The sequence below is a fragment of the Muntiacus reevesi genome, chromosome 2 (genome assembly GCF_963930625.1).
Source record: "Muntiacus reevesi chromosome 2, mMunRee1.1, whole genome shotgun sequence".
NCBI lineage: Eukaryota > Metazoa > Chordata > Mammalia > Artiodactyla > Cervidae > Muntiacus > Muntiacus reevesi.
This window is the reverse complement of record NC_089250.1, coordinates 19,325,341-19,353,146: the sequence shown is the minus strand read 5'-3', so window position 1 is coordinate 19,353,146 and position 27,806 is coordinate 19,325,341. Positions and strand designations below refer to the sequence as shown.

General features: G+C 42.7%; 2 protein-coding genes across 5 annotated transcripts in view; one reads left to right on the top strand and one right to left on the bottom strand.

Annotated features, from left to right (window-relative positions):
• NRP1 (neuropilin 1) overlaps window positions 1–12,856 on the bottom strand; it is a 145,959-nt gene extending 133,103 nt beyond the window's left edge. For 2 of the 4 annotated variants that reach the window (XM_065921063.1, XM_065921065.1), the window contains exons 1-2: window positions 12,531–12,854; window positions 8,981–9,155 (exon numbers count right to left, since the gene is read on the bottom strand). In XM_065921063.1, the coding sequence (XP_065777135.1) occupies window positions 8,981–9,155; window positions 12,531–12,603 (248 nt within the window). In that variant the 5' untranslated portion in view covers window positions 12,604–12,854. Of the gene's footprint in view, window positions 1–8,980; window positions 9,156–12,530 lie in introns of all 4 variants that reach the window. The other 2 variants (XM_065921064.1, XM_065921062.1) reach the window with 2 other exon arrangements.
• A 1,105-nt stretch (window positions 12,857–13,961) lies between these two features.
• Window positions 13,962–27,806, top strand: part of LOC136157113 (uncharacterized) — a 61,957-nt gene continuing 48,112 nt past the window's right edge. The window contains exons 1-3 of the mRNA XM_065919142.1: window positions 13,962–13,976; window positions 14,008–15,174; window positions 15,671–15,748. Coding sequence (XP_065775214.1) covers window positions 13,962–13,976; window positions 14,008–14,982 — 990 coding nt within the window. The 3' untranslated portion in view covers window positions 14,983–15,174; window positions 15,671–15,748. The remainder of the gene's footprint in view (window positions 13,977–14,007; window positions 15,175–15,670; window positions 15,749–27,806) is intronic.

Sequence of the window (27,806 nt, the reverse complement as noted above, 5' to 3'; positions counted from 1 at the left end):
TTTTTCACAGGGAGCTGCTAACATGGTCCCCTGACGATCAGAAATCCCCAGCTCATGTTAATGAACTAACACACACAAGGTATGATGCTAACACAGCTACAGAGGGAGGTGAGGAGGTGTCTTGCAGGACTGACCCAATATAGCCTAATGGTTACTCAGCAATGACCCTAGCCAGGGATAAAGAAATTGGCACTGGATAAAAAGTAAGGAAAACGCAGAATTTTTTCCTTGGGGGGAACAAAAGGAAAATTTGAATCAGTGCTAACCCCACCCCCCACTTCCCGTAGCTTAGTGTCAACAACCTTCGCTGAAAAATCAAATTATGGACTATCCCTTGTAGTTGTCACTACACCTAAAAAACAACATAATCCTGAATCAGACCAAGTCGACCTAGTGCCACCAAGTTTATCTGGGGTTTCGTGTCCTTCGTTTTCTTTGAGTCAAGAATGTGTTCTTTTGTCTTTAAATGTGGAAATTTAGTACTTCTAATTTTCTAAAGCTGTCTAGCCAAGACTAAGATTTTGACCACATCTTAGGCTTTATCGTGCCATTTCACTGACCAAGAGTGTCATACACAATAGCTGATCAGCTCACAGCATGTAGTGGCCTGGAGAGTCAGATGCAGAGTTGGAATCCTGACTACACTGACTTGCCTATGCCTGCTCTGGCTGTTCTAAAGAAATATAAGAACCTGAATGGAGAGACATTTAGCATCTTCTTTCAGATGGGACAGGTCGAGCTCTCCATGACACGTCAATCTATCACAGAAGCAACAAGCCATCACCTCCAACCTGGCCGGCTGCTTGTACAAGTATCTGAACAGATAAAAACAAAATACTCTGGAGCGTCTGTTTCTTCTCAAAAAACACTCTTCTGTTTCTCCTCAAAAAACACTCTTCTGTTTCTCAGAGGAACCCAGTGCCTTGAGCAAACATTCTCTCTTTAACCTTTTCAGTATCACTGTGGCCAACACAAGTACTGAAATATGACAATAGGGAAGCTTTGGGAAAACAAAACTTTCCCACTATTTGCTTGAGATGAAGCAAATGAGGGGAGTTTGGAAATTCCTGGGCTCTTGAGGATCTGGTTTACAGCTGGTATATCCTATGTCCCTTGAACCAACTGTATAAATGGAAACTTTGTGCTGCCTGGTTTCCAAGCTTCAAATAAATGTTATATTTATGGTGTTTTGTGTTTTCAAATTCCATCAACCAAAGGACCCAGAATTTAGATATTTCCCCCTTCCCCACTCCACTGCGAATTTTATTGCTAAGTTAAGACAAGTTTTGACTCAGTGGAAAAATAGTCAATTGGTTGGAAGTTTGTGTGCACGAAGTTTCACTTAATCTGAACAAAGAGTTTAAAAATTAAGTCCTTCTTCAGAATTAACTGGCTTGTATTTAAACTTTTGGGTGTTTCATGGAAGAAGATGGCAGCTAAGTAAAAAATAATCTAGTAATTTTCATGTGAATTTTCTCATTCTAAAAGTATATCCTAAGCCCCTTTGATCACAAAGATGGAAGGTATTTGGGGGCAGCAGCTGAGCATTTGGACTCAGTTAATGTAACTTCTCTAAGCGCCAGTATGGCCACACAAAGATTGAGATAGGGACTTCCCTAGTGGTCCAGTAGTTAAGACTTTACTTTCCAGGGCATGGGGTATGGGTTTGACGCGTGGTAGGGGAGCTAAGATCCCACATGACTCCCAGACAAAAAACCAAAATGGAAATAATATTGTAAAAAATTCAATAAAGACTTTAAAAATGGCACACATCAAAAAAAAAAAAAAAAAGTCTTAAAAAAAAAAAAAAAGATTAAGTGAGATGAAGCCTAGGGTGTTTAGAAAGCTTATGGCAGCCACAGAAGACCCAACAACAAGAACATGATGACTCCTTTGTAAACACTCTACTGATTATTTAAACTAAAGGAGAAAAAAACATGTTGCACATAAATATGATACAAAATGTGTACAATACAGACCTGGGTTTGATGAGGAGAAAAACTATTTTAGAAGCAATGGAATGGCCAGAAGCCAGTTTTTTTTTGTTTGTTTTTTTTTTCCCCTCTCTGCACTGCTGCAAAATTGAGTAGAATTCTGAATGAAAGCAGTTCATGTTCTAAGCTATCTGTAAATACTAAATGATTTCAACCATAAGCCATCATAATGTGTTTGGCGTGCTTCACAGCCAGTCTGAGAGTTACCTCGACCTCTTGTCGTCCTAACTGACCTGGATACTGGACACAGTTCAGTTAAACAGAGAAGAGCAGGAAAAATTTTCTTTGGGAGGTGCTATGTTCTGCCAACTTACTGACTCCTACAATCAGGATTGATTACAAACAGCCAATTAAGACACATTTGGAACCTGATCTGAACACTAATCTTGCCTCTTATTTTTCTTTAGGCTTAATGATCAGTCTTGATGAATCCTACAACGGCCATTAGTTAAGTTCATTTTATAGCCTTCCTCGGCAAGCATACACACGCATATGTTTGTGTGTGTGCTTCTGCCGAAGGATGTCAGCATGCATGCAAGTATCAAGTTTTACGCTGGAAGGGAAGGAGCTGAGAATACACGTGCCGGTTGAAGGCATATGTCTCCCTTGGATCGATTCTGAAGTGCCTCCTCCCCAAAGTGAGATCTAGTTGGAAATGCCATGCACATGTTGATTCAATTTGATAAGATTTCAACTAGTCTTCTCTTTTAGCTTCTCATAAAGGTTGCTTCTTTCAAATTACAGAAATGCCCCCCAACAACCTAGTAATACTCAAAATTCATTATGATCCAATGTGATTGCTCATAGGAAGAAATAATAAAGGAAATTAATTTTATTAAACACGTGGGGTTCTGTCCAAATTAAATCAGTGCTAATGGAGAAAGAAATCAAAAGGCAGAAAGTAGATAATTATCTGCCTGTGCAGCAAACAAGGATGCTGCAGGTGGTAGCAACAACACTGACCTCCACTGTTATCAGAAAGAGTTCATTTTTACCCACCAGATAGTATTTTAATTGAATTTAGTTTGGTGGTGGTGCCTCTCATACTGCCCATATTGGGAAGTTACTTGAGACCAAAATCGACAATGAAATGAGGAAAAATAAAACAAAAAAAGGTCATTCTGAATTTCCCTTGCATAAAAATCAGGCTGCAGACCAACAGTTTTGTGCTTCTTTTAACATAACCATAGTAAAGCAATAAATATATTTCTACAATTGTCATTAAAAAAATATAAGAAAAATGCTTCAGTTGTACTTTCTGATTAGAACAGTACACATTTTTTTTCTATCCCCGTGCCAAAGAATTTGACTATTTTCAAAGGATGGTACATACAGACTTCAAGACTATTGTTGAGTTTTGTCTGATTTTGAAATTTATAAAAATGGAATCACCCAAGTCTGGATGGAAGTTGCCCTTGAGGCCAAAGGTCAGAGATTGAAAGTGGATGGAAGGCGGCCTCTTACTAAGAAGCTGGAAATGTTTGCTCTGATTCAGTTTACATGAATGTGCTCCTGTTGTAAAATTGCATCAAATGTTACTTTGTATATTTTTCTAGATAGAGATTATAATTTAATAGACTTATATATTTCACATAGAAAAAAAGAGAAGTACTTTGGCAGAAAATACCTGCTGTTTTCCATAAAAATAAGGTCTTTGTTTGATTTGGTCTAAGTGATGCTCAAAAACCCAAGACTAGGACTAAGGGGAACACCCATGCCTCAGATACAAAAAATTCCCTAATCAGGATAAATAATATTTTAATGCAATTCTAAAAAATGAAAATTAATGCAAAAATCTATGCCAAACAAAACAAGTATCACGCAAAAAATATTACTTAGGGAAACCAAAAATGGAACTTAAGAGTTCCCTATAAACGAAAAAGTGACCACTATATAATAACATTTTCAGGAATAATCAGATTTGAGGAACTAAGGGCAGATTAATTTTCCTTCAGTGAGTTTATATGTATGAATATAAATGGTGTTTCAAAGTTTATAATAACTTAGGGAATTTTAAAAGTAATGTCAAAGATACAATGTGTGATTTATTCCAACAAGTCCTCAAACTTGAATATTATCACTATTTAATTAAGTTCTATTGTGTCTAAATTTCATATGAAGTTACTAGAGTGAAATCTTCCTTTGACTGTGTAGAACTAAGAAAAAGACACTGAATTATTGACTACAGAAGAGAGAGACTACAAATCTAAATTGTAGATAGAAAAGCTTCTATGCGTAATTAGTCTGGTGTCTTGATGCAACCCTACAAAACAGCCCTGACAAATCAGGCAGTGAAGTCAAGAACTTGTCACTCAGAAGACCTCACTTCTCACCCATCACCGCCACTTTTTCAGGCTCTCTTTCTGGAGCTTCACATTCATTTTCTTAATGTTTTTAACCCAATGTCTGTGAAATTTTTATTGCTCCCCAGATGACGACATCTGATCTGAATGTAACCACACACCTCTTTGCTCAGCAGTATTTGTCACAAGCCATTATAAATTATCATGCTGATAGTTTGCATTGCTGGGAAACCGGAAAAACGCCATAAATTCTAACTACTGTATCAATGACATTCTTGTTTATTATGCAGATATAAAGTTTTATGAGAGTCAAGATGTCCGCTTTACCACTGAAGGAAACCCCAGTGGATTAAGACCCAACCAGCTCAGTGTGAACACTGAACACCATTTTCAGTGCACAATGAACACTGCTTTCTGACAAACACTCAGCAGGTGGCTTTTTCTTTCTTCTCTGCTTTTAGTTCCAGTTTGACACTTCACAAGCATGGAGGAGTTTGCCGGTGCAAAAGAGAGAAATCGGATTCCTCTTTTTCCCTCAACGTCTTCTTCTCCACTCAGAACATTCTCCAGCCTCCTCTAGTATCAACATTACAGTAAAACCAGGCAGTCTATTTGGCTAGACATCCCAGCACAAGGTTAGTCCCAAGACAGATGCTCTCTGGCTCCATGGATGGACTGATACCACACCTTGTTCAGTGAAAGAATTCAGGGAGTTCCGATATTATATTTTTGATGCTTATTTGCAATGAAACCAGATTCGGGGGGCCTACACATAAATGGTTGATTTTTAAAGCTACCAAACACAACTTGGACATTCATTTTCCTAAAGGAACTATCCCCCCTTGATATCCACTGTAAAAAAAAAAACCTTTTTGCAAAGTTAGCATAAGTTAATTATGTACTGGGCCAGACTTGGCATTCTTCACAAGAAAAGTTGTGAGCATTTCACTGCGTGGTTAAAATTATGAGAGGATATTTTCATTTCAGGATAAAGAAAACCAGAAAAAGAAAAAGATTTTTCCTACCAGAACTTATCTGTTTAATTACTTATTTATCCCTGTGCTCTAAAAAACAACTGTCTACTTGGGTCTCCAGGATGTTTTTGCCACAAGCAGACATGTGAAGGAATTGATTTCCCATTGTGAAAGTTGACTATTCAAATACTGACAGTTTCAAGGGAAATGCAGAGTGTATTGCATGCAGATGATCCCACTACTAGATCAGTATAGTTAGTTTGCCTAGCTTCCTAAATCTGAATGTTCTAATAATCACCAAGTTCTTAAAGATATCCTAATAATATACTAACTGCTTCCAAGGGGAGTTTCTAAAGTGAAAGTTTCACTTTTCAAAGGGCTTTCATATCCACTACCCTATTTTATCTTATAAGACCATGTCCTGACTGCTGTTAGATGAAACAGGGAAAGACGTTAAGCATCTCAAATAATACAAACAACTTGTTCTTAACAGACACTGTCACTAAGAGCTTACCAGTTCTCTGAACATGATGTGTCATCTCAAATACATTTTTGGAAGTCGCTTATTGTAAACAAAAGAATTCCACAATCCACCAAAACTCTGTCATTTACTATAAATAAAACAAGCCCACAATCCACCAAAACCCTCAAATTTATATTTTTGCACATCCCACATACTATGGATTTCTTTTGACAGGAGTTTCTGATGCCTTCCATTTCTCTAGAGCATTATAATCCCCTATAGATTTTAAAGCTGTGGATTCTTCTCACAATCTTTACCAAAGGAGAAAAGAATTCTGTCGTGTTTGTTGAATTTTCCACTGCAAACTTCAACAATAACCAGGAGTTGTGTGGACCAGTCAGGGAAGATAGTGATGGCAAATGTCCTAAGTTGGTCTTCCTATATCATTTTGGGAGTTTCTATTGATAAATGTCAGGCAGCAACACTTGAAAACAGGGCACAGATATATTCTCCAGGACCACAATCTCCACTGACTACAGCAGGCTAAATAAATCAGCCTTTCAAGACTGGTCAGGAGATGGCTTCTTCACAGAGAACAAATCCTCACTTACTACAATTAAGAAACCACCTTACTCTGAAGCATTAAAACACAAAACTCACCATCATAATTACAGAAACGGTCTTCTTGACCAGTTTCTTGCTGATATCATTAAAATGGTCCTTTACTCTGAGTTATAGTGATCCGCTTTTCTTATTGTCTTTAAAAAGCAAAACTAACAAAAAAGCTGCCCCCTGCTCCCACCATGCTCGACCTCACATCATGATATGGCAGATAATTATTTAAGGTCTGCTATGTGCCAGATTCCCTGGAAGAGGGCATGGCAACCCACTCCAGTGTTCTTGCCTGGAGAGTCCCATGGACAGAGGAGCCTGGGGGGCTATAGCCCATGGGGTCACACAGAGTCAGATATGACTGAAGCAGCTTGGCATGCACACGTGCCAGATGCTTATAAATACTTTCCATACATTAATTCATGCAACTGGCTTCCCCTTCTTACATTCCTGTGCAGTTGGGTGTTGGAGCCAGCTCACACCAGCTCATGAGAATCAAATGTGCACCTCTTTGCAAGTCTGTGCATAGTGACATCACTGGGTGGTTTGAAATTGGCCGTGGAGAGAAAATTTTCATTACAGAAATTGGCAAATACCACAGATTCAGACTTGACCCATCCCCTCCTCAAATCCAGTTGCTAACATTGACCAGCACACAACTTCGAATAATAATTCTGAATTCTTTATTATATGACACACATACATGGTCAAGACTCTCAGATCAGAAATTAGCAAACATGAGTTTACTGAAACCTAATAGCACCTTATTTTGAGGAATAATGTTATTACTTGAATGTGTTTTACCAGAGTTTCTTAAAAATATCTCCTATAGCAGCTCCTTGTTGTTGCTTACTCACTAAGTCATTTCCAATTCTTTTGAGACACCATAGACTATAGCCCGCCAGGCTACTCTGTCCATGGGATTGCCCAGGCCAAGAATACTGGAGTGGGTTACCATTTCCTTCTCCAGGGCATCATCCCAACCCAGGGATCAAACTCAATTCTCCTGTATTGGCAGACGGATTCTTTAACACTGAACCACCAGGGAAGCCCCCTATAGCAGTTTAAGTACTGTCAAGATGCAAAAACATAACACAAAACAAAATAAATGAAATGGAAAATAAATCTTCAGGTTGTCTCAGCGATGGACATTGTAAAAACCACCATACAGAATATTGACTTAAAAAAAGAAAGAATGAATTTCCTGTTTCCAAGAAGTTACTGGAACACTTTATTAATGGCAGCTTTCACACAAGATTAAAAAGTCAATATAATGTCCTGAAGCACTTCTGAATCACAGAACAAAGATTAAATTGAAATCGGCATAATTTTACTGTAGTGTCTGCTGATTATTTGGAAATTGATCAATAGCACATGAATGTATGCTAATTCTCCAGGCACCAGATATTGAATTAACCAGATGATGTCATTTCCCTGGCCATGAAAAACTAGTTTACCCCCAGAATCCAACAGGTTCTGGAGGACTTCCGACAGTTGGGAGTATTTTCATACTATTCTGTTCTTCTCTACGAGGGTCATTATGTATTTGCAAAGAAAATATTTTAAATAATGAATCTGCCTGCATAATAGTGTTATCCAATGGAAATAGTAGCCTACACTGTATATAGTTATATCAAACAGACTCATTTTAAAACTTGGGAAAACCTATCAGTCCTAGAGAAACACTTTAGAAGTGAGGTTAAAATGTCTAAACGTCATTAGAGGTTGATATTCAGGCTCAGGTCTCTGGAGAATACACAGTATGGTAGAAACGGATAAGGTGGACAAGACAGAGCCAGGTGGTCTGCTGGGTGTCCAGTGAGAAAAGCAAATTTGGACCCGAGTGGACTGCTGCCTGCATTGTTAAAACATATTTTCCAACTGTGGAAAGCAAAACTTACACACAATTCTTTCATACAAAGTGAGCATTTATAATTTAGTCTGTCTTCTCTCTACTGAGAATGTTTTTATAATAATGACACTTGGTGTAAATTGATTATTAGTAACTTAACCATTGAAAGAGATAGGAAGGCTAAAGCACATGAACAAACATATTATTGTGAATTAACAATTTTTTAGCATTTTTCATAAGAGACTTATGATCATTAATCTACTATAAAAGTCCTTCATTAGACTTACCCTATATGCCTGTTTTTTTTTTTCCCAATGAGAATTTGATTTGGTGATGTCAAACTCAGTAAGATAAACACAGTTCTTCGATCACAAAATATGCCCCAGATTTGTTAAAAAAAATCCAAACCTCACCATCTGCCAATGCACTGCATGTTAGAGACCCACAATATTTAATAAAAAGAAAGAGGCTGGGTTTCTAATTCTTCGCCTTTCCAGGAAAAAAAGAAACCTAAATACAATTTTCTTAACACAAGTTCCCCAACCAAAAGTGCTAACAAGAAAAAGACTATGAGAGATTACACATTTAAATATAATCTCCCTGGTTTAGGGAACTCAGAAATCACTTAACATAATTTAATTTCCATACCATTGACACATGATCTGGCCTAGATCGGAATTCCTCCTGGATCCATTTACATCCTCGATGGTTCAGACTTCCCCCCATAACACCCGTGACCACTAGATGGTGCTGTGGTGCCCTGTTCAAACATTTTCACTTACTTGCAGTCTCTGTCTTCCAAATCGAAGTGAGGGTTGAAGTTAATCATAATTCTCTGGTATGGGTCCGGAGCCTGAATCAGCCATTCACATTTTTCACTTGGGTGATAAGAGTGAGGATAACCAGGAGATGTAAGGTACCCAGGGCTTTCAATTTTTATAGTATCGCCACACTTATCTGCAATAAAATTAACATTTTAGTACTAGATGGTTCCCTGTACAACTAGTTAGGTATTCCAGTTTTACATATCAATGACAGGTTATTAAACATTCCATAAGTTTTTAAGGGGAGCTCCAAGAGATGCCTGCAGGTCCTTCAGGTGGCGCTGAGAGCAACACACTTCCCAAGAAGGCTCTTTGATCTCAGGAAGTTGGTTCAGGAGGACTTAGAGCTGAAAGGGCTCCATCCCCACCTCCCACAAAGTTGCCTCCCAAGAAAAAGGTCTTCCAGCATTAAAAACATTAAGTCCTCAATGGATGTTAACATGGTCCCCAGGGAGCTTCTGCTAGACTTAATTATACCCCCAGAAGTGTAATCACATTAAGTAGCAAGTTCTAAGTGAAGGCGACTAAAAGATGCTATTTGACCCCTTGTGTTGCTGTTTGATGATAAGCCTGGTCTGTGTCATTGATCAGTGGGGATTGTCATCCAGGACTTCAACTGGCTTAAAGCCAAACCCTTTTTGTTGTTGTCTTATCTGGCCTGTAAATCTAAGTGATTTTGAGTTATCTCTGGTCTTTGAGATCCAGAGCATCAGGGAACAAAGTACATGTGGTGAGGCAGAAATAATTCAGCTCTACTGCTCACAGGAAAGTTGCTCAGTTTTGGAGACCAGATCAAAGTAACTGGGCAGAAAGAAAAATAAATAGCTATACAGATTAATTCTAATTACCTACATGTTGGAAGAAACTCCCCCACATAGAGGTCTGGGTATCACAGATGGCGAGCTATACCCTCACATTTTAGAAAAGATGAGCTAACTACTTTTGACCTTCCTTTCAAAAAAAAAAAAAAAAAAAACCACCCAAACCTGAAGTGATTCACTGATAGCCAAAGAAACCAGTCTTTGGGCAGCTTTATTGTTCAGTATGGACCCTCACTGTCACTTTTTATGATGGATTTCATATTAGAGAGTCTCAGCCTGAAAGGCTGCCACATTTATTGATGCTTAATTTTGAGCAATAAAAATTCGGTGCATAAGCTCTGTAAGAGGAACAGGTATGAAAGCAATGAAACATATAAGCCTATCAATCACAAATTTTCAGTAATGGTATATATAGATTTTAATATTGCATCTAATAGATTCCCTGTGGAAAAAAGAATGGCATTCTTTGCTCTCAGCATGAATTTATAAATCTACAGAATTTTATTACAGGAAAACCAGGTCAAATGGAAATGAAAGATGAAGTGCACATCAAAAATGCATAAAGCTACATGCATTACAGAAATCATTTCCCATAAATTAAAAGAGAAGACAATATAAATTACTTTGTTTTTCTCAGTTGCTAGATGTTTTTGACTTTGTTTCTTAGACTATGGGGGGGGGGGGCGGGTAGCCTTATACGGATTTCATTTGCCTTAGCTTTTAGAAGCTTAAGGTTTGCAAGAAGAAATGGTGTTGTAACTGGAGTTCAGAACCTCAGCTAATGATCATACTGGACTCTGTTATGTTATTCTGCGGAGGCTCTGGCATTATTTTAAATGTGCAGAAAACTTGGAAAGCAACCCCATCTCATTAAGTCTCCTCCAGCTCTGTACAAACATCATGGCAGTGTCTGGCATCTGTTAAAGAGTGAAATAAAACAGCACTGCTTGTAGCCACTCGACAGAGTCACTTCAGAAGACATTGAGGTGGACTCAGTACCACACCAGAGCTCTTTAATCTGTGACTTCTGAGAAAGTGACAGTGTAATAAGATAATGTGGACTCCTAGACTGCCTGGCTCTGTTAAATCTCTCTAACACTTGATTAAGAAGGAGCAGTTTCTAATGATTCTGGACCATTAGTCCTAAATAAGGTTAATGAATTAATTTAGCAGACACTGGTACTCTGAGGAGGTGGACATGGCTGGAAAAGGTCTGCTGAGCTAGAGGCATTAAGCGGCTTTGGTCACTGTTAAGTACAGCAACGTAGGTTTAACCAGTCAAGTCACTGATTGCAGCTCTGGGTCTCAGCATTCCCCAGATTTCTGCTAAGAAAATTGGGAAGTATGTATATCTCTCATGTATGTATGCGCACACACGCACACACACACACACACACTGACATACATATGGAGTTCACAACCTAAAGTCTGAAAGCTATTGGCATTGGATTTCAAATCCTTCCTATGAACACCCGCCACCGTGGAAGCAGATGTTGGGTTACTGTAATTTCTAAAGTCTAACCACTGGAGCTCTTTCAATTGGAGGTGAGTGTTATTTCATTCCCTGCCAGACTAGAGAAGGATGCCATCATCTGAGGTTCATTAATAAATTGAACTCTACATTCACAATTGTGTGTGTTTTGCTTCCAAGCATATCTTTAAGAACACTGCTTGGTAGCTGCTGAGGAAATCTATTGCTTCAATCATGAAACCTCTAAAAAGCATATTAGAGAGATTAACTCCCATCATAAAGATGTGATTTAAATTCCTCTCGGTATGAACCCCTCCACTTGTGGTCTCTTATTAAAACAATATACCACCAGTAAGTAGCGGATGGGCTCTCGTTCTAATTACTCTGATTGAAATCTAAGCCAGGCTAAAGTAAATATTTGATAATTAGTTAATAATAATTGCTGAAGACTTACTGTAAAGATAATGTCACCCGCCCCCTTGCTTCCACCTACTTTACAGTGTAAGTCGAACATGCCTACAACCAGATCCCATTTTAAAACACATTATTTACGTTACCGGATACTGCTTCTAACCCAGCACCGTCTACCATTTACTTAACGCTGAGTGGTTTTAAAAGCTAAGTGGAAGCTGCAACTAGGTTAGGGGATTTTCACATATCCTGGTGCCTTACAGCGTGTGTATCAGATTCCTTTATTGACACGATGTAACTTTCATTCATACTCCAGACGGAGCAGGGCTGGTTTGAAAAAGCGGAGGAGGGACTAACACCCACCCGCAAACCGCTATCTCCTGCGGGCACCCACCAGAGGAATCAGTTCGGGGGAGCTGTCGGAGAATCAGGAAGTGCTCCCGGTAAAGTGTTCATTAACTTTCAACAGCCATCATATTTTTGAAAGGGAGTCTCCTCTAATTGCCTTGGGGAGGAAACATTATTAAGATAATTGGTGTGCTGATCTAGGAAGGTAGGGCGCTCTGCCTTGTAGCAGAGGTGGGAAAAACCCCATGGCCAAACCACCAACTTCAGGAGGGAGTCAGAGGACATGAAATCTCCCTGCCCTACCTACAACGACAGATCTTATTTTTTTATTTCTCCGTCTGGCTAAAAGTTTCCTTCTCCCGGGAGGCGGCTCTCTCCGGTGGGTCCCGGCAGCTGGGCGCGGGCAGCCGGGAGCCGGGCTCACCCCCGCGGCCGCGCGCCTCCGCCTGTCACTTACCGTTGCGAAAAGCGCCGGCCGCGCCGAGGACCAGGGCGAGCGCGGCGCACAGGAGCTGCAGCCCCTTCTCCATCCTCCCTTCGCCGGGGCCCCGGGGCGAACGCGGGAGAGCCGAACGTGCCGGGAAAACAGAGCACCGGGGCGATCTCCACGATCCGGAGCGCTTCCACTCCTCCCGGAGCTGTAAAATCCTCAGACCGTCTTGGAGAAAGAAAAGCGGCGAGGCAATGCCTTGATCCGAGAGAAACGCTCCTCTTTTTGTGTCTCAAGTCGCCTGCATCCTGTCATTTAGCTCCGGTTTCCTCTCTCTTTTCCCACACTTGTTCCTCTTCCAGGAGCCGCTGCCCAGGCCATGTCTCAAAAAAAAAAAAAAAAAAAAAAAAGGTGGGGGGGAGTGTGGGAGGGGGAGGAGGGACGTAGAGAAACACACCAACGCCAATTTCCAGAAAGAAAAAAAAAAATCCGGCTTGATTCTGGACCCGTTGGAGCCGGGGAGCTGGCGCCCAAGGGAGGTCGGGGTGTCTGCGCGAAGAAGAGGAGCAAGCAATGAAAAGATGAGCGGGAGACGGAGGAGTTTCACCAACTGCACCCCCGCCTCCCCCACCGCCTCCTCCCCTCCCCTTCTGGAGCCCTTCCCTCGCTTCCCTCCGCCCCTCTCCCCGCACAGGCTCGCCAGCGACTGCCTGACAAGAGACGGGGAGGAACAAGTTTCTCTCCCTGAATGTTCCCCGTCCGTCTGTCCGTCTCTCCCGCAGGCCCTGCTGGGATCTTCCCCGGCAGGGAGGCGCCGGGACTCCGTGCCCAGGGCCGGCTGGCGGATGTGTTTGGGGAGGGACCGGGCGTCGAGGTCGGTGGCAGCGCCAGGGTCGGGCTAGCCTACCTCCGCATGCTCGCTCGGGCCCCCGGGGGAGAGCGGGGCAGTTCCGCTAGGATTTGGGCGGGTGGGGGTCGGCCGCCGGACACAGGCCGCGCGCCCAGGAGGTGGCGGCTGCTTCTCCCAACTCCGAAACCCCCGGGAGGCGCCCGAGTCGTGACCTGGGGGCAGGAGCAGCAGGGCGCCCCTGGACGTTGCGGATCAGGCCCGAAGGGGCCGAGGAAAGAGGCCGGGGTTGGGGACGCACCCCGGAGCCGGGCGAGGGTCGGCAGTGTCGCTGCCACGTAGAGCCGAGTCCGTAGACTCACGCGGACGAGGCTGTGCTGCAGCCCCGCCCGGCCTCCTTGCCCCGCATCGGGGCGCGCGGCTGGGCGCCTGGCGAGCCCGGGTGTCCGCCGCGCGCCGCGGGCTCCATTGTTGCCGGAGATCTGGTGTCCTCCTCCCGGCCAGAGGGGACGCCGGAGGGTGGGAGGTGGTGAGCCTTCCAGCTAGGGGGCAGTCGTCGCCCGACCCCGCCCAGCCGCCTGATTCGGAGCCCAGGTGCTTGGGGTTTGGAAATGAAGGGTCCAGCGGTCGGGGCTCCTGTGCATCACCGGGGAGCAGGAACAGTGGCGGGGGCGGGCTGTTGCTCTTGGCCCGGCTCTCACGGTGCCCGCTCCGGCTACAGGCCATTGTCAGGCCGGCCCACCCCCGACTCCCACGGCGGCGCGTCCTCCGTGGGCGCTGGATGCCCCCCAATTCGGTCCCCGAAGGGTTTTCCGGGAACTGCTGCAGAAAGCCTCTGCAGAGAGCAAGGACATTTCAGGGAGCAAACAGGTTTTGACTGCGGATCAGGCCCCTGAGAGAGGTAAATGCCCGAAGGCCCCCTCCGAAGGAGTTCGTGGGGAAGGTGAAAAGGTCAGCCGCCTTCTGGGAACGGCGTTTCTGCACACACCCGAAAGCAGAGCCTTATTCCTACCTGGCGCAAAGAGCTGGCAAAAGAGATTTAGGAATGTTGGCAGGAAGACTCTGGTCAAAGGTTTTGGCGGAAGAACTAGGGGCGGGACGCGAGAGAGGCGGCCCAGCGCGCCCGGGCCCCGGCAAGGGCTCCGCGCTAGCGGGTGGCGGCTGGGCGCGGTGACGCGCGCCGGCTGGGGTACAGGCGAGCCCCGCGCGCGGTGCAAACCTGCACCTCGGGCTTGCGGGCCCGCGCCCGGGGAGTCCCCGCCTCCAAACTGGAGACCGGCCTCCTGGGCGCACGAGTCGTCATCCCCACCTCCCCGGCCCGAGCGCCTCTTCGCCCTCGCTGGTTTTCTACTTCTCCGCTATCCCACCCCGGACTCTGGGTGGGAAGCTGGCACTGTGAGGCCGAGAGTCAAACGCCTGGGCGGGGCGGAAGAGGCAGTGGCGGGGCGAGACCGGGCGCCAGCCGCGCCCGCGCAGACCCCGGGGAGCCATCGCCGCGGAGGGAAGCCCGGGCGCTTGGCTACCGCGGGCGCGCGACGCCTCCTCCCCGCGTCCCTCTCAGTCTCCGGCGCACCCCCGGCAGTGGCAATCCCCGGCTGCTCGGGGCGAGCGGCATCGTCAGATTTGGGGTGACCCCGGACGACCTCAGCCCGCGGTTCGGAGGGAGAGGCGCCTCTCCGAAACTGGCAGGTTGACAGAGAAGTGGAACCGCGCGGCGCAGCGCCGAGGCGTCCCGGAGTCACGGCTGCCCGCCTCCTTCCTAGTGGGAACCGCGCGGCCCCGCTCGCTCCCGGGACCGGGTTGACCCGTCTGTGCCTCCGCGGGGTGAGCGAGGGGGCACTCGCGAGGCTTGAGCCGTGTTGTTTTTAGAAAACTGCCGCCAATCTCTCTTCCCTTTTCCCTGCTGAGTGTGCATTTCCCTGTCTGAACCCACCAAGCTAACAAAGCCAGCAGGTCCTGCGCTCCGAGAGGCGCTGCCCCCGCCCCGCCACCCTCGCCCCCTTCCCCTCCCACCCGCCTTTCCCGGGGAAGGGTCGGCGCGCAGAAAACGCCTTTCTTGCTCTCTATCTGAGCATTTTGCCAGCCTTTCTCCAACCAACTAATAAGACACGCAGTAGGTACTCTGGGGGGAATATCACATTTAAGTTCTACCTCTGATTTTTCTGGTCTCAGCTGATCTGAGACTTTTCTCTAACTCCGGAGTTTTCACATGCAGTTCTGGGTAATGGGAGCCCTACCGCACTGATTGTTAATTGGCTGCTAGTGGGCAGGTACGGAGCAAATTGTCCTTGCTAACAACCTCTTTCCTCTGCTGGTGGAGTCCGCTAAGTGTCAAAGAGGGTCAGTTTTAGATTTCTGCTGTTCCTTCTGCAAGGAGACAGACCGACCTTTACGTGAGGTAAGTGATAGACAGGAAGAATTTGGCAGTATTCCTAGGCTGATTCTATTTTGTCTCGCGAACACACATCACTCTTTCAGACACATCACAAGTCCTCAGGCTATGTAGCACCCGATTCGACTGAAGGGAAGATCCACCACCACACTCCCTGAGTGCAAGGCAGAGGCCCTGGATGGACAATACCCAGCTTCAGGGACTCGCATGAAGGGGTTACTGCAGGAAGAGAGCCCTTCACTTCCGCCTCCGAGCCAGGCTGCAACAGAGGTCCATCATTTAAGAATAGACTGGGTGGTAAATGGTTTCTTTTACCACTGGGTGGTATGGTTTCTTTCATCAAGCGCTCATCAATTTGTCATAAGGAGGTGAGATCCATTGCTCCCAGAAGGCCATTTGAGCCACTATTATGTCCTCAAAGTATTTCAGGTTGGTGCAAATGGAGATCGGTATTTCAGAACTGTGTCACATCTAGTTGCTTCAGGAGGGCATGGCAACCCACTCCCGTATTCTTGCTTGGAGAACCCCATAGACAGAGGAGCCTGGAAGGCTACAGTCCATAGGGTCGGACACGCCTGAAGGCCGTATTCTTGCTTGGAGAACCCCATAGACAGAGGAGCCTGGAAGGCTACAGTCCATAGGGTCGGACACGCCTGAAGGTACTTAGTACACAGGTACACAAAGTTTAGTCAAGTTTCTTGAAGCATTCACATCAACTTATTTCAGAAAAGCAACCACGAAACAGTTTTAATAGGAGCTAACCTACGTTTGAAATATAAGAATGAAAGACATGAAACAGAAAAGCTTAAAAATTGGAATTTAGATTAAGTGCCCACTATTTAAAACAATTACATTTAAAATGACTGTAATTGTTAAATGACTGTCATTCAAGGGGTGCCCTTTTGGACCTCATATAGAGCTGTCTCCATTGGGATTAACAAAGGAAAGAAGAAAAGAAACTAATGAACTTTTACCTTTCGATCCTTCATTTTGAGCCTTTTAAAAACCTTGAAAATTCTTCAGATATTGGAGAAAAGACTGCCATCAAAGTTTTAAAACAAAGTTACAATATGAAGTGTCTGTAGTACAGTGTGTACAAATGCAGGAAGACAATGCTAAATTTTGAACCGTGAGTAGATTCAAAGCATTTGTTGGTCTCAGATATTAGGGCTAGAATTTGAAAACTATTTTTTTTCTGAAAGGATAGGTTATTCTGCCTTCATTGAATTACTTTTTCATTATAAAAATTAGATAATAATAATCCATAGAAATACTCATCAAATCACTAAAGACGTCATTAGAGAGGACGTACTCAACATTTCAAAAAGACTATTTTTAAGTAGAACAATCTATAAAGCATTATTTGAACATCAAATAAGGAAAGGCTATCTCTTAAAAGTTAATCATAGTGAACTAAAATTCTGAAGAATTTTAAAAATTAGTAAAACCTAAATTAAAACTATCAACTAAAGGCCAAAAATAATTCTAGAGAATTTTGAAAATTAATAAATAATTTTAAAACTATCAGTCAAAGGTCAGAAAATCCCTCCAAAAAACATCTCACCATTAAGAACTATAGAATTTATCCTAACAGAATATCATTTCATTTTGTATTCTTAGTAGATGGCTCTAACTATTTACATGAGAATGCTGCTGCTACTAAGTCATTTCAGTCATGTCCAACTCTGTGCGACCTCATAGACATCAGCCCACCAGGTTCCCCCGTCCCTGGGATTCTCCTGGCAAGAACACTGGAGTGGTTGCCATTTCCTCCTCCAATGCATGAAAGTGAAAAGTGAAAGTGAAGTCGCTCAGTCCTGTCTGACTCTTAGCGACCCCATGGACTGCAGCCTACAAGGCTCCTCCATCCATGGGATTTTCCAGGCAAGAGTAATGGAGTGGGGTGCCATTGCCTTCTCCTACATGAGAATGATTCAGTTGTAAATGGAATTATTTTCTTAATTTCTGTTTCTGATTATTATTAGTGTACACAAACATGGCAGATTTTTGTGTGTTGGTTTTGTAGTTTACAGCTTAATTCTGAAGCTGAAACTCCAATACTTTGGCCACCTGATGTGAAGAAATGACTCATTTGAAAAGACCCTGATGCTGGGAAAGATTGAGGGCAGGAGGAGAAGGGGACGACAGAGGATGAGATGGTTGGATGGTATCACCGACTCAATGGGCATGAGTTTGAGTAAACTCTGGGAGTTGGTGATGGACCTGGAGGCCTGGTGTGCTGCAGTCCATGGGGTTACAAAGAGTTGGACACGACTGAACTGAACTGAACAGTTTTTTGATGGAGTCCTTAGGGTTTTCTATCATGTCATCTGCAAATAGTCACAGTTTTACTTCTTTTCTATTTGGATGTCTTTTATTTATTTATTTTTTCTTGTCTAATTGTTATGACTAGGCCTTGCAATATGATATTGAATAAAAGTGGGGAGGGTGGGTATCCTTGTCTTATTCCTAATTCTAGAGGAAAACCTTTCAGCTTTTCCCTTTTAAGTATGATCTTAACACTAGATTTGTCATATATGGCTTTGTTATATTGAGGTACATACCCTCTATACCCAATTTGTTGAGTGTTTATATACCATAAATGGATGTTGAAATTTTTGCCAGATGCTTTTTCTGAACCTATTGAAATGATCATATGATCTTTATCCTTCATTTTGTTAATGTAGTGTATCATACTGACTAATTTGCAGATGTTGAACCAGCCTTGCTTCCCAAGTAAATCCCATTTGATCATGGTGTATGTTCTTTTAATGTACTGTCGACTTCAGTTTTAATAATATTTTGTTGAGAATTTTTGTCTCTGTGCTCATCAAGGATATTGGCCTGTAATTTTCTTTTCCTGTGGCATCTTTGTCTGGTTTGGGTTTTGAACATTCTTAAACATTTTGCTGGTGGGTAGACTCTAGTATTGGGGGACATATTGAAAATAAGGCACAGAAAAGATAATAAGGGTATAAATTGCCTGACAGGGCAGAAGGGGTTATAATCTGGATTTCAGAAAGACGATTTACTCTAGATTGAATGAGGGACAACTCCTTTGTTAAAACTGTAGGGAAAGAGGAGCTGATGAGTATAATTGCAAGCAGGTTTGTCATTCTGTAGAATAAGTGGACAGTATTTTCTCTTTCATTACCTCCTGTCTCCTATAACAAGACACAGAGGGGTACTTAAAGTGTACAAAGAGCAGTGAAATTGGAGTGAAGACCAGACTGACTAGAGAAACTGTTATTACTATTGCTATGGTTTTGATAATTTTTGATTAAAATAGTTTGAGAATTTGAGCTAGGAAAACACTTTCCTAGGCTTTCATAAAATTCACAAAAATATGCTAACTCCTACTGAAATAATAATAGCATATGAAAGGGATTATTTCAACTTTAGTGATTCGTAGTAGGTGCTCAATAAATGCTTTAAGAAATGGGAATTTTTCTAAGCATTATTTATAACAAATTAATAACTATATCTATTGATGTACAGGAAGTATTACTGCAAATATCTTTCTCCAGTAATGTCTGTTCCCTACGCATGCTTATGTTTGTCCTTTAATCTTCCAGAGATGGCCAAAGAAGGTTTCAGAATTTGTTTTACACCCTATACCAGACATCCACAGACTAACTTGTTTAGACAATTAATGTGAAATACAACCAAAACATTTCTTTAGTTTCGTGAGTTTCAGAGTCACCGTCAGTGTTGCATTAGTTTTTCACAGATATTTATGTGATTCTTTTGCTTGCTTTGAATTGTTACATAATTTCTACCTTGGGCTTCCCTGGTAGTTCAGCTGGTAAATTATCCGCCTGCAATGCAGGAGACCTGGTTTGATTCCTGGGTGGGGAAAATCTTCTGGAGAAGGGATAGGCTACCCACTCCAGTACTCTGGCCTGGAGAGTTCCATGAACTGTATAGTTTATGCGGTCACAAATGGTGGGACATGACTGAGTGACTCACTCACACTTCCTGCCTTGATAGTTTAGACAAACATATCGTGTAGACTGTTTGTCAATGGGCATCTTTCTTCAATGTATTATGTTAAACCATTTGATTTTTAGTGCTTTGCCTCCTATGTAGGAGGTGATACATTAATAGTTGGGGATTTTCAGCTACAAAATTCACTGCCTGGATAGACTTGCCCTAATGCCATATAAAAGCTTGTATGAGGTGACAAAGCCATGCAGAACAAGGCAGGTTTTCTTGGAAGTTTTATATTTAAAAAAAATTTCAGCTGATTAGTACAGCAGGTTACCTTTTGCAGGCATACTTTCCTCCTACTCGAATGCTGTAAACACCCCAGGAGGGACAATAAATAGCAGTGTAGACAGGAAGGACAAATATTTGTTAAGAGACACTCCTGCACTTTCTCTTCTTGATTTTTTTCAGTGTAAGTTTTAGTTGTAGGAACTGGAAATAATAGAATCTTACAAGTTTAGACAGCAAAATTATAAAGTGACAGGGGATAAGAAATTATATGTATAAGTTTGCCTTTTGAAATACAAGGCAAAAAAGCAAGTGGCATTAGGTCTGTCTAATTATATTGCATATATTTGCATTAACAGAGTTCAGAATGGACCTGGGTCTTACCAGCCTCTAAAGGCACTACGTCTCTCTCTCATAACATGGATGGAAAAACCAGGATAGGTGGTGTGTTCAAATTTAACAAGATTATGCAGCAATTCTGTGATGGAATAAAATATGAGAAATTGATGTTTGAACTTAGGTTTTATCTTACAGAAGTTGGAAGTAAGGCTTTATAGTAAAATAACACAATTGGTTCATTCTTTTGAAAATTCAGTGTATATTCAATAGGTTGTGTTTTATGATATCAAATGCCTTCTTAAATTTGTACTGTGCTATATTGCCTCTAGTCAGGTGTACAAAGGCACAGTGTAGTTTTCTCAAACCTCTTTTTTATTTTAGAGACTTTGGGATTATATTTAAGGACAAACAGGATGTTTTAAACAGTACTCAGAATTTAACTCATACTCAAATTGACTCAAACCTACTCAGATTTAATGTTGTCTGCCAAAGCAGTCTCCTGTCTCATTGATTTTTAAGGTTCTTTGGGCTTTGGTTCGAAAATGTCTGCCTTGGGTTTTCACACAGTTATCTATCCTAGACAGACCAACTCTGTTATCTATGAAGCTGATGTTAGTCTTGATCATGTCAAGTGAACATCTTTCATTATGTAGATATAAGATCACAACTTTTCCTGTTCCATGTAAGAGGAACTTTCTTGTCAATTACAGGATATATGAGTGTGTGGTACTCAGGGTTGTCCGTTGCACAGCCAGAAACAGACCTGGATTAATAAAACAAAAGAGCGATTTTTAGTTCATTTCTGGGAAGTGAAGGAGTGGACCTGGCTTCAGGAAGAGGCGGAGCCAGAGGTTCAGTTGGTGCCAATCAGCAAGCCGTTTTCTGTGTTTCATCTGAGTTGGCTTCCCTCTCAGGTGAGAGCTTTCCAGGCAGAGTCATCAGGCAGTCGTGGTTGTTCCAGACTTAAGCGAGCCTTCCTTCCAGGTTGTGATCACAGAGGAAGGATGTGGGGGCAGGTGCTTTCTCCCCCAGAAGATATAATTATTTTTAATAAAATTCTGGTTGGCTCCATCTGGATGATATGCCCAAGGGAAATGGATTACTCTTGTTAACTGGCTTGGATCACTTGCCCACGCTACCTGTGGCTACAAGGCCATGTGATGGACAAAATTCAGAGAGGAATTCTCCTAGAGAAAAAGAGGATCTCTGGATTCTTTGAAAAAGGGAGAAGGAATTCTAGACTACAGAAGTCAACAGTTGTCTGCTCTTCAGAAGACTCTTCTCTTTGTTACTTAGTTGTTTTGAGTGAGAGTGTATGAAAACTTGTAGTTCTTCATTCTGATTAGGGTTGATGCTATTGTGCTGTGTTGTGTTTTGTTTTGTTTTCAGTTTTTCACCTAAATATATACTCATAGCAGATAGCATGAGTCCATAGATTTTATGACATAATCCGAAGGTAGTACTTCATTCAGGGGTCTTCATTCAGGACTGCAGCACACCAGGCTTCCCTGTCCATCACCAACTCCCAGAGTTTACTCAAACTCATATCCATTGAGTCAGTGATACCATCCAACCATCTCATCCTCTATCGCCCCCTTCTCCTCCCACCTTCAATCTTTCCCAGCATCAGGATCAATTCAAATGAGTCAGTTCTTCACATCAGATGGCCAAAGTATTGGAGTTTCAGCTTCAACATCAGTCTTCCAATGAACACCCAGGACTGATCTCCTTTAGGATGGACTGGTTGGATCTCCTTGCAGTCCAAGGGACTCTCAAGAGTCTTCTCCAACACCACACTTCAAAAGCATCAATTCTTCGGCGCTCAGCTTTCATTATAGTCCAACTCTCACATTCATACGTGACCACTGGAAAAACTATAGCCTTGACCAGACGGAACTTTGTTGGCAAAGTAATGTCTCTGCTTTTTAATATGCTGTCTAGGTTGGTCATAACTTTCCTTCCAAGGAGTAAGTGTCTTTTAATTTCATGGCTGCAGTCACCATCTGCAGTGATTTTGGAGCCCAGAAAAATAAAGTCAGCCACTGGAAACAGATAGATGAGAACCCCATCTATCTGCCATGAAGTGATGGGACCGGATGCCATGATCTTAGTTTTCTGAATGTTGAGCTTTAAGCCAACTTTTTCACTCTCATCTTTCACTTTCATCAAGAGACTTTTTAGTTCTTCTTCACTTTCTGCCATAAGGGTGGTGTCATCTGCATATCTGAGGTTATTGATATTTCTCCTGACAATCTTGATTCCAGCTTGTGCTTTCTCCAGCCCAGTGTTTCTCATGATGTACTCTGCATATAAGTTAAATAAGCAGGGTGACAATATACAGCCTTGACGTACTCCTTTTCCTATTTGGAACCAGTCTGTTGTTCCATGTCCAGTTCTAACTGTTGCTTCCTGACCTGCATACAGGTTTCTCAAGAGGCAGGTCAGATGGTCTGGTATGCCCATGTCTTTCAGAATTTTCCACAGTTTATTGTGATCCACACAGTCAAAGGCTTTGGCATAGTCAATAAAGCAGAAATAGATATTTTTCTGGAACTCTCTTGCTTTTTCGATGATCCAGCAGGTGTTGGCAATTTGATCTCTGGTTCCTCTGCCTTTTCTAAAACCAGCTTGAACATCTGGAAGTTCACTGTTCACATATTGCTGAAGCCTGTCTTGGAGAATTTTGAGCATTACTTTACTAGCGTGTGAGATGAGTGCAGTTGTGCGGTAGTTTGAACATTCTTTGGCATTGCCTTTCTTTAGGATTGGAATGAAAACAGACCTTTTCCACTCCTGTGGCCACTACTGAGTTTTCCAAATTTGCTGGCATATTGAGTGCAGCACTTTCACAGCGTCATCTTTCAGGATTTGAAATAGCTCAACTGGAATTCCATCACCTCCACTAGCTTTGTTCAGAGTGATGCTTTCTAAGGCCCACTTGACTTCACATTCCAGGCTGTCTGGCTGTAGGTGGGTGATCACACCATCATAATGATCTGGATCATGAAGCTCTTTTTTGTACAGTTCTTCTGTGTATTCTTGCCACCTCTTCTTAATATCTTCTGCTTCTGTTAGGTCCATACCATTTCTGTCCCTTTTTGAACCCATCTTTGCCCGAAATGTTCCCTTGGTATCTCTAATTCTCTTGAAGAGATCTCTAGTCTTTCCCATTCTGTTGTTTTCCTCTATTTCTTTGCATTGATTGCTGAGGAAGGCTTTCTTATCTCTCCTGGCTATTCTTTGGAACTCTGCATTCAAATGGGAATATCTTTCCTTTTTTCCTTTGCTTTTCACTTCTCTTCTTTTCACAGCTGTTTGCAAGGCCTCCTCAGACAACCATTTTGCCTTTTTGCATTTCTTTTCCATGGGGATGGTCTTGATCCCTGTCTCCTGTACAATGTCACGATCCTCCGTCTATAGTTCATCAGGCTCTCTATCTATCAGATCTAGTCCCTTAAATCTATTTCTCACTTCCACTGTACAGTCATAAGGGAATTGATTTAGGTCATACCTGAATGGTCTAGTGGTTTTCCCTACTTTCTTCAGTTTAAGTCTGAATTTGGCAAAAAGGAGTTCATGATCTGAGCCACAGTCAGCTCCCGGTCTTGTTTTTGCTGACTGTATAGAGCTTCTCCATCTTTGGCTGCAAAGAATATAATCAGTCTGATTTTGGCGTTGACCATCTGGTGATGTCCATGTGTAGAGTCTTCTCTTGTGTTGTTGGACGAGGGTGTTTGCCATGAACAGTGTGTTCTCTTGGCAGAACTCTATTAGCCTTTGCCCTGCTTCATTCCGTTCTCCAAGGCCAAATTTACCTCTTACTCCAGGTGTTTCTTGACTTCCTACTTTTGCATTCCAGTCCCCTATAATGAAAAGGACATCTTTTTTGGGTGTTAGTTCTAAAAGGTCTTGTAGGTCTTCATAGAACCATTCAACTTCAGCTTCTTCAGTTCCTACAAATTCGGGATCGTGGCCAAAATAAAACCCAAACCAAACCAAATGAAACCAAAAGACCAGATTACTATATTGAGATGTATTGGAAACAAGCCCCTGTAGTGCCGGTTTTTTTCTTTCATGAAATGTTACCCTTTAAAATGTCTTAAAAGATACAGGTTTAAATGGGATGAGAACAATGGCGGGGACAGCCTCACCTATGAGAGCACCCGACAGGAAACACAACTTAGTTTAAGAGACTAGGAGTAGAGTCCCAGCTCCACCATGACCTTGCAATTCTGAACACACTGTCTCATCCTGCTGGGTTGCTGAGGTTTACATCTGTAAAAGACAGAACCTGAATTAACTCGTCTTTTAGGACCTTGTTGTTTAGTTGCTAAGTCGTGTCTGACTCTTTGCAACCCCACGGACTGTAGCCCTCTAGACTCTTCTGTCCATGGAATTTCCCAGGCAAGAATACTGCAGTGGGTTGACATTTGCTTCTCCAGGCAATCTTTCCCACCCAGGGATCGAACCAACGTCTTCTGCATTGGCAGGTGTTGCGAAACTGAGTGATTCTACTGTCTTGTGGTCAGTTTTTTTAAAAGATGTTAGAGTGGACAGGTCATCATCCAAGGTCACATGAGACCTTGAATGTGGGGGAGGGCTGTACCAGGACATCACAGGAGTAACTCACATCTACAGGGCTCCTTTGCCCGTATGATATTTGAAACCTTCTCAGTATAGTTCCTTTCTGAATTGTTTGTGTTCCTAACATGGACAGTAACATGGAGAGCCTGTTCTATGTCTCTCTGTCTATACTGTCGGCTCGCATGAGAAATCTGATAATAAAATACCATCAGAGGCTTGGCAGGGGACGATCAAAACCATGAGGAAGTCAAGCAAAGAAACTAAAAAACACACAGATCCAGTCATCCCTCATCAAAATTTCTCTGCCTGATCTCCCATAAGTATAAGGCAAATCAATAGTTCTATGCAGCAGGAATCAGGAGTGCTTATTTAAGGAAGGATATTTGTGTGTGAACTAAATATAAAAATTAAGAAAAAGATTTATTGAGAAAATACAGGTTAAAGCATGGCTTTTCTTCTTTAGCTTTCTCTGATCATGTGCTGTTTTGCTGCTGGAAAGTGTCTGCCCTTCTAGACACCCTTGTCAGTGGAAACAGGTATCTTTCCTTGCAGCACACGGACTCTCTAGTTGTGGTGCTCAGGCTTAGTTGCCCTGGGGCCTGTGGGATCTTAGTCCCCCGACCAGGATGGAACTCACATCCCCTGCATTGCAAGGCAGATTTTTAACCACTGGACTACCAGGGAAGTCCCTCAAATTGGGTTTCTGCTCTCTATTTCCAGTTCCAATCAGGAGTAGTGATGGAGCTTCCCTAGTGCCAGGTCAAGCTGAAGACAAATATAACACATTTTGGTTGTAGGTCTCCTTTTATATTCCCTTCAGCTTCTATACCAGGAATGTATTATTTTTAGAGTATTTTTCATACCAACCTTGAACTTAATTACACATTTGCTTTTAAGGTTGAAAACTCTGCCAACCACATATTCTGCTTTTGACTCAGAAGGTTTCTGGGCCAACTTAGGGGTCTTCATAGAGATCTTGGGTGGGCTCCTACTGGCTAGCTAGTTGCAGCAAATATTTTCAGTATCATGAAATCCAGGATGTCGGGTCTGTTGCTAACATGGAAATATTCCTCAGTAATGTGTTGGCCCAAAAACCATGAGGGAATCAGAGAGGAACTACTCCATCCGTCTAATAAAGCCTGACTTGGCTGTGGTTTTAATAACCATATCCCTTCATAAAAGCTGTCCTTGGAAAATAATATAAATACAATAAAGTTTTATAAAAGCCCCAGAAGATTCCACCTGTTCCCTTGAGGCTGTAATGACGATTCTGACTTTAAATTCTCTCTTATTCCTTCTGAGTTTTCCCATTTTGTGCTCCCTGGGAGTTTCTCTGTAAAATCAGCCTGTGGGTAATGAGGAAATCATTACTTTAATTGAAGGTCACACCTACAAAGATCCAGGTGGGTGTACTCTGGCTGATGGAAAAATCCCCCAGAGTGGTATCCTGCCGCCCTGAAAGAGAGGTCCAGTTGCAGTTTGTCAGAACCGTAGTGGCCCTGATTGGAATCTAGGACATTGTCTTCTTAATCTCACAATTGAGTAATTTCCATTCCTGATGACTCCCTTCATTTGAAGGGGAAAAGGAGGAGCCCCCAAGGACTTCATAATTAAACACAAATGGCCTCACAATTTTAAATCACACCTGAAGGACTCCACATCCTGTTGGTGTTGTCCTTGTTCCATCTATACAACTGTGACCTTTCAATTCTGCCTAGATTAGTGCCATGGCCTTGTTATTTTTCTGTTTCTTCTAGCGCCTTTCTTTTAAAAGAGGAACCAAGAGAATGATACTTTGGTGTTTGCTTGCTTGCTTTTCTCTTTGGTTGTTGTTAACATCTAGGATTGACACACTTCTTAGCCTAAAGCAGGGAGGACATTCTAAACACAAAGCCACTGTACTTTCAACAACTTGATTTCAAACTATTGGAGGATTCTGGGATCTGTTAGACTGCAGCGTAAACATTTTATAGGCTTTCCCATGACAGAATTATTAGCTAACAGTTTCACCTAAAACCTCTTCGTAATTTCCTTCTTCTCTTTTTTTGTCCAATTTGCTTTCTCTTTCTATGACTACAGCTATTAAATATACATTCTCAATGTCTCAGTTCCTCTTCTTTCCCTGGTGGAATATTTTCAATTCTGTAATTTCAGCTCCTGCAGCTTATCTTGGGTCATTATTATTATTATGTGTGGTCCCTAGCCTAGAAATGGGTTATGCTCTAGATATCTGTTTCAAAATTAGTTGGTTGGAGTCCTACATGGTTCCCCAAGGAAACAGTGTCATAAAAGATAAACCACAGGCCAGTCCACCAAGGCATTTTAAACTCACACATAGCTGAACTTCCATTCTTGGTGGCTCTGATCTGTGGAGCCCTTGATAACATAAGGCCTGGTTATTTTAAAGAGGGTTCAGGGCACTACGTCAATAGGGTACTAATACGGATGGGCAAGCAACAGCTCACAGAGCTCCTGCCTTGGGATTGCAAGGGGAATTTCTTGGTAGTAGGCTCTTAATGGGCTTCCCAGGTGGTTCAGTGGGTAAAGAATCTGCCTGCAAGGCAAGAGACACAGGTTCGATCCCTGGGTTGGGAAGATTGTTTGGAGGAGGGCATGGCAATCCACTCCAGTATTCTTGCCTGGACAGAATCCCATGGACAGAAGAGCCTCGAAGGCTCTAGTCCATGGGGTCACAAAGAGTTGGACACAACTGAAGTGACTGAGCATGCACAGGCTCCTAAGCCATAGTTGTTTGGGGTCCTAACTGGATTCAAAGCTCCATGAAGGAGAGCCCTCACAACTGAGGACATCAGCTTGAAGAAGGTCAGAAGGAATGGGTGTTCTCAGTGAGGTCAGAGATGTCTTCATCACCTGGGGCGGAGCAGCAGGTGAGTAGATTGTGTCTATTGGTAAATAGCTTATTTGG